We start from the raw sequence: 12,256 nt of genomic DNA, 5'->3' as shown, positions 1-12,256 counted from the left end.
GGCGGCCCTGTTGATGAGGATGGGAGCGTGCCCAGCTTGGTTCCTTCTGAAGTCCACAATCAGATCCTTTGTTTTTGACCGTCTCCAGGGCGGCCCTGTTGATGAGGATGGGAGCGTGCCCAGCTTGGTTCCTTCTGAAGTCCACAATCAGATCCTTTGTTTTTGACCGTCTCCAGGGCGGCCCTGTTGATGAGGATGGGAGCGTGCCCAGCTTGGTTCCTCCTGAAGTCCACAATCAGATCCTTTGTTTTTGACCGTCTCCAGGGCGGCCCTGTTGATGAGGATGGGAGCGTGCCCAGCTTGGTTCCTCCTGAAGTCCACAACCAGATCCTTTGTTTTTGACCGTCTCCAGGGCGGCCCTGTTGATGAGGATGGGAGCGTGCCCAGCTTGGTTCCTTCTGAAGTCCACAATCAGATCCTTTGTTTTGCTGACATTGAGTGAGAGGTTGTTTACCTGGCAAAACACCGTCAGAAAGCCTACCTCCTCTCTGTAAGCCGTCTCGTCATGGTTGTTAATAAGGCCTACTACTGTTGTGTCGTCAGTGAACTTGATGATGGAGTTGGAACTGTGTGAGGCCACCCAGTCGTGGGTATACAAGGAGTACAGTAGGTGACTGAGGACGCACCCTTGTGGGGCTCCCGTGTTGAGGATCAGTTTGAAGGAGGTGATGTTGCCTACCTTCACCACCTGGGGGGCGGCCCGTCAGGTAGTCCAGGACCCAGTTGCATAGGGAGGAGTTCAGTCCCAAGGCTGAGAGCTTTGTGGTGAGCTTAGCGGTATTTTAGTCGATGAACAGCATCCTCACAAATGCATTCCTTTAGTCCAGGTGGGTGAGGACAGTGTATACTACCAATCAGTTTAGTACACATCTAGTGTGACATGTTTAATGCTAATTGGATAGAAACTGTACTAGGGAAAAGGCTGGCTTTACTCAGACATTACTTTTGGTATAAATGTGCATGCATACATCATTTTTCTGCATATAGCATTTAGCATGCCCCTCTGTGTGTAGCTGTGGACAGGAGGAGCCCACCTACTCAGCTCTCTGGGGGGATAACAAGTCTTTCAACGAGGTCATCATCTCCCCTGCCATGCTAAACGAGCACATGCCTCACATGGTGATGGAGGGACTCAACAAGGTCTGTGAATATAATAGATACACTGTCCATGTCTGTCTGGGTTTCCTTTGTGTGTTGGATGGGATGAGTGGAGGTTTCCTGTTGATAAAATGAAGATGACAGAATAAGGTAGCGGAGCGCTGGTGAAATGCACAGAGGGAAATATCAATGAATCAAACATCATTCATACACTGAGTTGGCAGGTGACGACACTGGATGAATGTTCAATGTATGGATGTGTTTGTGGGTTTCTGTCTGTAAAAGCTTTCCTAACAATTGTATGTTTTCAATGAATAGTTAGAACTAACCTCATGTTTTCTTGTACGGTAGCTGGAGAAGGGTGCTGTTCTCTGACGGTGTTCTGGATGTTCTGTCTGGTCTGCTCCACAGGCACTACATGCTTAGTCAATACTGAGGTTACTCTGATGGAACAGCATTGGTGTTGGAGTGTGTCTGCTGTGTGTTGGGTATTGGTGTAATAAGCATGGTGTTGTGTGATTGAAACTGCAGTGGTGTGTTTGTATGTCTGTGTGATACTTATGATGTCTCTGCAGGTACTGGAACCATTTGGTCTCAGTTCTGAGCAGGCAGGTGCAGAGCCGATGGAGGATGAGGGCCAACCAGCCAGCACTGTTGTGGTCATAACCTCTGAAACAGAGCTGCCCTCTACACCTCTGCTTTCAGATACCTCCTCTAACCCCCACAAAGACTCACTCTCTCCCTCTCCTCTTTCAGATACCTCCTCTAACCCCCACAAAGACTCACTCTCTCCCTTTCCTCTTTCAGATACCTCCTCTAACCCCCACAAAGACTCACTCTCTCCCTCTCCTCTTTCAGATACCTCCTCTAACCCCCACAAAGACTCACTCTCTCCCTCTCCTCTTTCAAATACCTCCTCTAACCCCCACAAAGACTCACTCTCTCCCTCTCCTCTTTCAGATACCTCCTCTAACCCCCACAAAGACTCACTCTCTCCCTTTCCTCTTTCAGATACCTCCTCTAACCCCCACAAAGACTCACTCTCTCCCTCTCCTCTTTCAGATACCTCCTCTAACCCCCACAAAGACTCACTCTCTCCCTCTCCTCTTTCAAATACCTCCTCTAACCCCCACAAAGACTCACTCTCTCCCTCTCCTCTTTCAAATACCTCCTCTAACCCCCACAAAGACTCACTCTCTCCCTCTCCTCTTTCAGATACCTCCTCTAACCCCCACAAAGACTCACTCTCTCCCTCTCCTCTTTCAAATACCTCCTCTAACCCCCACAAAGACTCACTCTCTCCCTCTCCTCTTTCAGATACCTCCTCTAACCCCCACAAAGACCCACTCTCTCCCTCTCCTCTTTCAGATACCTCCTCTAACCCCCACAAAGACTCACTCTCTCCCTCTCCTCTTTCAGATACCTCCTCTAACCCCCACAAAGACTCACTCTCTCCCTCTCCTCTTTCAGATACCTCCTCTAACCCCCACAAAGACTCACTCTCTCCCTCTCCTCTTTCAGATACCTCCTCTAACCCCCACAAAGACTCACTCTCTCCCTCTCCTCTTTCAGATACCTCCTCTAACCCCCACAAAGACTCACTCTCTCCCTCTCCTCTTTCAGATACCTCCTCTAACCCCCACAAAGACTCACTCTCTCCCTCTCCTCTTTCAGATACCTCCTCTAACCCCCACAAAGACTCACTCTCTCCCTCTCCTCTTTCAGATACCTCCTCTAACCCCCACAAAGACTCACTCTCTCCCTCTCCTCTTTCAGATACCTCCTCTAACCCCCACAAAGACTCACTCTCTCCCTCTCCTCTTTCAGATACCTCCTCTAACCCCCACAAAGACTCACTCTCTCCCTCTCCTCTTTCAGATACCCACAAAGACCTTTCCTTTCCCTGTTCTCTTTCAGATTGTCCCTCTACTGCCAAAATAGAGCTGCCATCTACCCCTCTTAGATACGCCATCTGTTCCCCAAACACACTCTACCCCTCCTCTTATAGAGGTAGTCTTTCCCCCACTGAACCATCAAATACCTCCCCGCAAATAGACCAAACTTTTATCTCCCACGTTGACCAACCCGCCGTCTCCCACGTTGACCAACCCGCCGTCTCCCACGTTGACCAACCCGCCGTCTCCCACGTTGACCAACCCGCCGTCTCCCTATTATCGAATGGCCCCTCTACTCAGGAAACTGACTTGTTCTCTACACCTTTGTGTCACACCCACTCTCTCTCCCTCAAGCATCAAGTACCACCCCAAACAGACCTACCCTTTCCCCCACAATCATGACAGACTCCATCTACTTCTCTTACAGGTGTACCCTGCTGTACCCTTCCACCAAGCCCCTCTGAACCTCTACTATCCAATACCCCTTCATCTCTCCAAGTAGACTCTTCAAATACACAATCCCCGCACAACCTATCCCAAATCTTCTGGTTTAACGTTACAGCCTCTACCTCTCCTTTCCAGCTCACAGTCCTCTGCCTCTTCAGTCTTACAAACCCTGTCTTGCTCTTTGCTTTAGCTTCAAATTGTTCAGATTGAGAAACCACCACACAACCTACTTACTAACTAATGCACGCTTTTCTCTAGATCCAGTGAGGTTTCCATGGTTACCCCAATTTCTCTAACACTAACCCCCTCCTTATTATTCCTTGTGGCCTCCTACTGTTCCTAATTGGCAGCTCAAGGTGTCCTGAGTAAGGAGGATGTGCTAAGTGTCTCTGAGTCCTCTGATTCCCCCACAGTTGGCATGATGGCACAAACAGACTGGCAACCAGGCTCCTGTAGACTGTGTGGTCACATCAAATATATTGTAATGGTCTGGTTTTATATTAGAGTAGCCTGTTACCTGACGGTGATGACAACTTGTACAGATTAACCAGCCTGAAATAACCTCCGAACATTCAGACCAGTCCACTTTATATTAGTGAGATGATGGAGTACTAAGCTAGCCCTGGTTTATGCTCAATTCATTGATATAATTAGACAAAAGATAAATTGACCTAATAATGTATCTCAATGGGCTCGTTACAAAGAGGGAGGACGTGCTTGTCTATTAGTCATGGTCAGTGCTTGACTTGGGCAGGAGCTCACCAGAGCTGAATACCTGCACCTCATATTTTCTACTGCTTGAGCTCCTTTTCCTAGCTCAAGCACCTAAATGTGAACAGTACCAGCACTCAAAATGAGTGCCAGCACCTATTTCAGTCCAAGTCAAGCACTGGTCATGGAGGCAGAACAGTACTTCGCTGGTACTGTTCTGCGCTGTGGGAGATGCACCTACTAGTTGATGTGTTTTTACAGTATTTGATCTTGGTGGCTTTGTTTCTGATTGTGTCCCCTATGGTGGTGTTGGTAATGTGCCTTTTTCTGTTGTTGTTGTTGCTATGGAAATACTAAGGTCATGCTGCTTGCTGCCTTATTGGTCTTTCGCCTGGTTCTCAGTATGTTCTATAGTTATGTCCAGGAAAGTACTGTACTTCATTTAGTTTTTTCTATGCTGATTGACGCCCATCATTAGCTGACTGTTTTTACTCACCTCCCTCTCTGTCCATCTCTTCCTGTTACACACAGCTTTCATACCAATACCATGCATGTTTGTTCAATGTTAACTCCCATTATCATTTATTTTCATGTTTCATTATAGCCATTTGTCATTTTCATGTTGTAATGTTGTATTCCATGTCACAATGTGTTTAAGAAAATGCATGGCTTGTGATCCACATGTTTTCATATTTATTCATGATATGTTGTTCTTGAATCATGCTTTTTTTCATTTTGTGTTTTAACTCATTAAAGAAAAATAATATATTTACCTGTGTGGTGTTGTGATTACCATGAGTGTGTAGTAACTGTTGTCTGTGCTCTCTGTGTGGTGTTGTGATTACCTTGAATGTTTAGTAACTGTTGTCTGTGCTCTCTGTGTGGTGATGTGATTACCATGAATGTGTAGTAACTGTTGTCTGTGCTCTCTGTGTGGTGATGTGATTACCATGAATGTGTAGTAACTGTTGTCTGTGCTCTCTGTGTGGTGATGTGATTACCATGAATGTGTAGTAACTGTTGTCTGTGCTCTCTCTGCTCTCTTTTCTTTTTCATCAGTTTAGATGAGTAACCTACTTACGGTGTACACACCACACATACAGTGCCTTGCGAAAGTATTCGGCCCCCTTGAACTTTGCGACCTTTTGCCACATTTCAGGCTTCAAACATAAAGATATAAAACTGTATTTTTTTGTGAAGAATCAACAACAAGTGGGACACAATCATGAAGTGGAACGACATTTATTGGATATTTCAAACTTTTTTAACAAATCAAAAACTGAAAAATTGGGCGTGCAAAATTATTCAGCCCCCTTAAGTTAATACTTTGTAGCGCCACCTTTTGCTGCGATTACAGCTGTAAGTCGCTTGGGGTATGTCTCTATCAGTTTTGCACATCGAGAGACTGACATTTTTTCCCATTCCTCCTTGCAAAACAGCTCGAGCTCAGTGAGGTTGGATGGAGAGCATTTGTGAACAGCAGTTTTCAGTTCTTTCCACAGATTCTCGATTGGATTCAGGTCTGGACTTTGACTTGGCCATTCTAACACCTGGATATATTTATTTTTGAACCATTCCATTGTAGATTTTGCTTTATGTTTTGGATCATTGTCTTGTTGGAAGACAACTCTCCGTCCCAGTCTCAGGTCTTTTGCAGACTCCCAACAGGTTTTCTTCCAGAATGGTCCTGTATTTGGCTCCATCCATCTTCCCATCAATTTTAACCATCTTCCCTGTCCCTGCTGAAGAAAAGCAGGCCCAAACCATGATGCTGCCACCACCATGTTTGACAGTGGGGATGATGTGTTCAGGGTGATTAGCTGTGTTGCTTTTACGCCAAACATAACGTTTTGCATTGTTGCCAAAAAGTTCAATTTTGGTTTCATCTGACCAGAGCACCTTCTTCCACATGTTTGGTGTGTCTCCCAGGTGGCTTGTGGCAAACTTTAAACGACACTTTTTATGGATATCTTTAAGAAATGGCTTTCTTCTTGCCATTCTTCCATAAAGGCCAGATTTGTGCAATATACGACTGATTGTTGTCCTATGGACAGAGTCTCCCACCTCAGCTGTAGATCTCTGCAGTTCATCCAGAGTGATCATGGGCCTCTTGGCTGCATCTCTGATCAGTCTTCTCCTTGTATGAGCTGAAAGTTTAGAGGGACGGCCAGGTCTTGGTAGATTTGCAGTTGTCTGACACTCCTTCCATTCCAATATTATCACTTGCACAGTGCTCCTTGGGATGTTTAAAGCTTGGGAAATCTTTTTGTATCCAAACCCGGCTTTAAACTTCTTCACAACAGTATCTCGGACCTGCCTGGTGTGTTCCTTGTTCTTCATGATGCTCTCTGCGCTTTTAACGGACCTCTGAGACTATCACAGTGCAGGTGCATTTATACGGAGACTTGATTACACACAGGTGGATTGTATTTATCATCATTAGTCATTTAGGTCAACATTGGATCATTCAGAGATCCTCACTGAACTTCTGGAGAGAGTTTGCTGCACTGAAAGTAAGGGGGCTGAATAATTTTGCACGCCCAATTTTTCAGTTTTTGATTTGTTAAAAAAGTTTGAAATATCCAATAAATGTCGTTCCACTTCATGATTGTGTCCCACTTGTTGTTGATTCTTCACAAAAAAATACAGTTTTATATCTTTATGTTTGAAGCCTGAAATGTGGCAAAAGGTCGCAAAGTTCAAGGGGGCCGAATACTTTCGCAAGGCACTGTACATCTGAGTAGGCATACATATTATGGAATGCTTCTGCAGCAACGTGAAAGTCTGAGATTTGTATCCAGGGGTATAGTGCATGACTTTGGTATCTACTCGGGTTTGGTGTTTGCCTGTGCTATCCAGGTTTGTTCAGTATTCAAGTATCATGCTTAAACAAATGAGGGTGGATGGACTTAGTGTTTCTGACCTTCATCTTTCCCTTCACTTGACACAGTTTTGACTCGTCTCTAATGCCTTGTTTTCAATAATCTTAACATTCACTTTTTCCTGTACTAGCCTACCTGTCAATCCATTGTTCTTGCTGATGTCAATGACATATACAGCAATTCCAGTTCTGCAGCACTTAAATTATCCTTACTGATCACCTTAGTTCACTGTTACTGCTCTCCCTCCTTCTTCAGTCCTTCCAAAGCCTCCAAATCAGTCAATAATGTCAACAATGCTGGTAGCAGTAAATTGACTGCTCCTCCTACCGTGTTATTGACAGGTGCTGGAGAACTATAACAAAGGGAAGACAGCCCTGCTGTCGGCTGCTAAGGTGATGGTGAGCCCAACCGAGGTGGACCTGAACCCAGAGACCATCTTCATGGCAGCCGCCCCGCCTCCTGCCACCCAACAACCCACCCCAACCACCCAACACCGCAGGAACAGCAGTGTTCGGTTAGTCCACTGGGATATGGGTGGAGCTTTGGGAGGGTCTGGGCAGAGACTGGAAACATGTTTGACTGACTATAATCAAAAATCTCATGCATGTGTACAGGTAACTGCCCAAATAACGGAAACATTTAAGTAAATTAAGGATACAAAGTATACTGAAAGCAGGTGCTTCCACACGTGTGGTTCCTAAGTTAGTTAAGCAATTAAAATCCCATCATGCTTAGGGTTATGTCTAAAAATGCTGGCATTATTTTAGCTATCATGGCTCTGCCCCCATAGGATGACAATACCCCTAATCCACTGAATGGTGGATGAGCATGAACTTGATTATGTTGCATCCCTCCAATAGAGTCTCAGTCACGTGTAGAATCTATACCAAGGTGCATTGAAGCCGTTCTGGTTCATGGTGTCCCTACAACCTATTAAGACACTTTATGTTGGTGCTTCCTTTATTTTGGGCAATGAAGGAATGTATGTTATGTGCAAGAGTCTGCAAGAATGGACCTAGTCATTCAAGGTTTGTTATTCTATGTGTTCAGATAGAAGTAAAGCATGACAGCATTAACTCTGACACTACCTTTCTCCCATGCACGGTCCTTGCTCTCTGACCCACAGTCATTGGTCTGACTCCAGATCAGTGGCAACGTATTGTAGTGCACAGTCCCCTCGCCCCCGTCTGGTTTAGCCCCTGTAGAACAGAAGTCGTCTAGTGACCTGTTAGTGATTGTGAAGTGTGACCGTAACCATTTATCCCTCTCTCCTACCCCTCTGTGCTCCAACCCCTCTCCTCTATCACTCTATCATCTCTACTCTCTAATACCTCCCTTTCTTTACTCACATCCATCTTATATTATTCCTACTGTATTTTGCCTCCAATGTATTCCCTCCCTCCCCTCTAATCTCCCTCTTTCCTTTGCTGTCATCCTCTTTCCCTCCTTTCCTCCTCTCAGTTCCTGTGCTCGCTCTGAGATATCACTGGATGGCTTTGCGGAGTGCCCCCCTCCCCCAGTGCCAGTGGTTCTACGGGGGGCCAGGGAGCGCCTTACCGTGGAGCTGAGGGACCGCCACGCCCCCCTGGCTGTGATGGAGAGTCTGTCAGACGCCGAGTCCCTCTACAGCCTGGACTCCCGACGCTCCTCAGCTGCACTCAGGGGCTCACCCATGCTGGGGTGCCTTCCCTTCCAACTGAATGCACCTATCCCTGAGGAGAACCCCTCTCTCAGCTCCCGCACTGAGCTGCTGGCTGCCGACTGCCTCTACCAGGCCACCCCAGAGCACGAGCTGGGAGAGGCAGGACCTTACTTCACTCCTCTGGGATCCGGCTCCACCCCAGACTACCCCATGCGGCTCTCCCCTTCCACCCCGCACTATAGTGGCCACCACTCCCCAGCACCACTGGCCCAGAGTGTCATAGGTCAGCCTTTCACACAAAAAGAGCCTTGTGCCGCCCCTTGCCATCAAATGCCTGGCATTTACAGCCCAGGCAGCACCCCTAATGCTCCCCTCAGCCCACGGATCAGCCATGAGGAGGAGGAGGGAGTAGAGGCAGAAGGATGGGAAACAGAGACAGGAGAGTCACAGCCCTCCTCCTCCAGTCCTCCAGCCCAGCTGTCCAACGGCAACCCTAGTCAGGCAGTGCTGGAGTTTGCACAGTACCTGGACTCTCTCTTTAGGCTGGATGGCAGTGGCTCACCACCTCTGGAGTTGTCTGACGGGGAGTCTGAGTCCGGTCGGGGGTCGTATGGTCAGGGAGAGGGGCCAGTGGAAGGACCGAGGGGGGACGATACACAACTTCTGGCTCGGGCCACAATGGAGCCTAACCTGGTCCCCAAGCCCCCGCGTACCTTTGCTGGATCTGCTGACCCTTCCTCTGGCATCTCCCTCTCACCCTCATTCCCTCTCTCTTCCTCTGGTGAGCTCAATGACCTCTCTCCCGCCGACGGAGCACCTCTTCCCACGCACTCACTACGAACCTCCACTCCCTGTCCCTACCCTGAAGAAAACACACTGGCGTCTATGGTATAGTGGCCCACTCAGTCCCTCCATGACTCTTTCTCTCTCCTCTTTCCTTATTCCGTTGCTGCATCTATCTGATGTTAAAGTATCACTGAACATGCATGCGATGGAATGCAATCTGCTATGCTGTTACAGCACCTTACAAAGACATGACATGGCAGACCATAATGAATAAGACTGCGATGAAAAACTCTTGTTCCATTTTCAGGTGTCAAAAGCTGTGTAAAGCATTTTCACTACTATTGTAATAATACATTTTAATTTCTGTCTGCATGCCAGGGGCCTGTTCTGCTTTGGGGTGAATAGCCTCACCACTGACTGTCATTCCAACACACACTATCTCACATCAACACATGGTAGCATACAGCCCTGCAGTGACGTGACTTAATCAAATGGGAGACAACTGAACAGGGATAGGGAGGAGTTAGACACTAGGTGGGGTTTTCATTGGCACATAATCACAATTAACCCTCCTCCTTCATCAGCTCCTAAAGCTTATTCATCTTTAATATCAGGAAAGTTTAAAAAACGGAGACAGATTCTGAACAATAGAGAGGAGAGAGAGGAGACGTTTTGTTTCTCAGGTCTATCATGAAATGACAGTGTGGAAGAGAAGGAGTGTAGATCATAGAGAATTGATGTGTCTTAAAACAGTGATTGTGACAAATGTTAAGAATGTGGTTTTGGTCTTTGGTTGTCTTTTATAGCATGAGGAACGTAGTATCCATTTTTTTTAACAGAAATCACTAGTCAGTCAGTAACTTTTACTAACATACGGACCATCTCACACATCAAATGCACAATTTGCCCCCTTTTTGCCCAAAAATGTATTGCCAAATGTATTTATAAGATGTGATATTGTTTATGTTTGTGAAATACTGTAAAATGTACACTTTGGCAAAACAAAGATACAGGTTTCAAGTTTAACTCCGAGAGGGAGAAGATACATTTTGGTATCGCTTCCTTTTAATAGTCAATCAGTCTATTCCCGTTCAAACTGTGTTAAAACGCCCTGGAGAGGATGAAGAAGCTATCCCAACACCACTGCCATGGCACATATCTCCCAAAACATGTCTCTCTCTAAGTGTTTCTACCAAGCCAATTATGCTATTAAAAAAACATCAGATGCACTGTAGGAGATTGTTCCTCTTAAAGGGGTCTTGCTGAGGTACACAATTATGTCAATGACTTCTAAGTCTTTGGTTCCCTTTAAACTGGTTCATCTCAAGCATATTGAGGTTGAACTGTACGGGTTGTAGTGGCCACTTTCACAACATTTTACAAACATATTTCATATCAGTTGTATTGGTTGGATCAAACATACTACATTATTTATTACTGTTTCTTACTATTATTGATGTTATTATTATCCTTATTATTACTCTTGTAACAGTTTGGTTTGCGTTCTATGAGTTCGGCTTTCAGTTGCTGGGAAAGGCTGGTGAATTTCAGCCGACTCTCTCAAAATAAGGGAATATCTCTGTGGGAAAATATCTCTGTCCAAGTGAAAAAGTACTGGGTGTCAACATCACAGGAGGTTGGTGGCACTTTGATTGGGGAGGACGAGCTCTTGGTAATAGCTGGAGCGGAATTATCGGAATGGATTCAAAAACATGGTTTCTTTGTGTTTGATTTCCATTCGCTCTGTTCCAGCCATTATTATGAGCCTTCCACCACTCAGCAACCTCCACTAGCTGCCATGGTGATGGCAGAAAGACAGATTCTATAATAGGAAGTGGGGTCATTACAGTGACCTATGATACAATACATCCATTATGAAGGGGTCACTGTGGTGACCTATAGAAGCTGTACTCTTAGAATTGGCTTTGCTGTGGTGTCACTCAACAGGCCTCACTCTGTGGCCAGATTACAGTTTGACACCACCCAAATCCATGCTCTCACAGCAGTCTCTACTGTGCCAGCACAGTGTTGAACAACCAGTGTGAAATAGCTTTGCTGCAGTGGGTCACGGCCCAGTGTAGAGGCTATATCAGCACCACCATAGAAAGATGCCACATTCTCTTTTCACCATGACATGTACAGCAGTGTCTTCTTTGTCCTTATTTATATGCAGATGTCTTGTTTCCTGTCTTTGTAAAAAAAAAAAAAAAAAAAAAAAAGATTTAATGAAAATAGAATAACGTAGAAAATGACTGTATTACGATAACAGGTATATTACAAATCTATATCAATATTGACATATATAGAAAAAGTACAAATGTATGGAGAAGAAAAATGAATATATTTAGTGAGAACGATCTATATGACAGATTATTGGCAGAATTGAACAAAATTGATAACTGATTTAGAAATTGGTCTGTGTTGACAGATAAATAATTCAATGATGTCTTGTCCATGTTTACCTGGTTTGCTCCCCTTTCCTTCCTGTCCCAGATTGAGAATGTATTTAACCCCCGCCACCCCTCACTGCCCTGCCTGTAATGGAATAAAGCAAAACCAATTTTAAAGAGAATTACTTGGAACTTTTTTTTTAAATGTAATTTTTATTTGCTAACCTCTCAACAAGCTGCATATTTTTTTTCTGCTAGATAGGCCTACCATAATGGTGGTTGTATGGTGGGAGAACATTGGTAGCAACCTACATAACAGCCCAAATGTCAGCTGGCTTTAGTTTGAAATGATCTCGGCCCTATCTGGATGTCAGACATTATGCTTCTGTTGATTGCACATTCAAG

At 45.4% G+C, this 12,256-nt stretch overlaps 1 protein-coding gene across 4 annotated transcripts in view; it reads left to right on the top strand.

Moving 5' to 3' along the window:
• LOC135557914 (diacylglycerol lipase-alpha-like) overlaps positions 1-12,033 on the top strand; it is a 55,081-nt gene extending 43,048 nt beyond the window's left edge. For 3 of the 4 annotated variants that reach the window (XM_064991623.1, XM_064991633.1, XM_064991650.1), the window contains 2 exons: positions 1,014-1,140; positions 1,674-4,923. In XM_064991623.1, coding sequence (XP_064847695.1) covers positions 1,014-1,140; positions 1,674-3,395 — 1,849 coding nt within the window. In that variant the 3' untranslated portion in view covers positions 3,396-4,923. Of the gene's footprint in view, positions 1-1,013; positions 1,141-1,673; positions 4,924-7,374; positions 7,548-8,494 lie in introns of those variants that run through there. The other variant, XM_064991642.1, reaches the window with a different exon arrangement.
• Positions 12,034-12,256: the final 223 nt, after the last annotated feature.

Source organism: Oncorhynchus masou, chromosome 2 (assembly GCF_036934945.1).
Source record: "Oncorhynchus masou masou isolate Uvic2021 chromosome 2, UVic_Omas_1.1, whole genome shotgun sequence".
Lineage (NCBI taxonomy): Eukaryota > Metazoa > Chordata > Actinopteri > Salmoniformes > Salmonidae > Oncorhynchus > Oncorhynchus masou.
The sequence above is the reverse complement of the archived record's forward strand: the minus strand, read 5'-3'. Positions and strand labels throughout refer to the sequence as shown.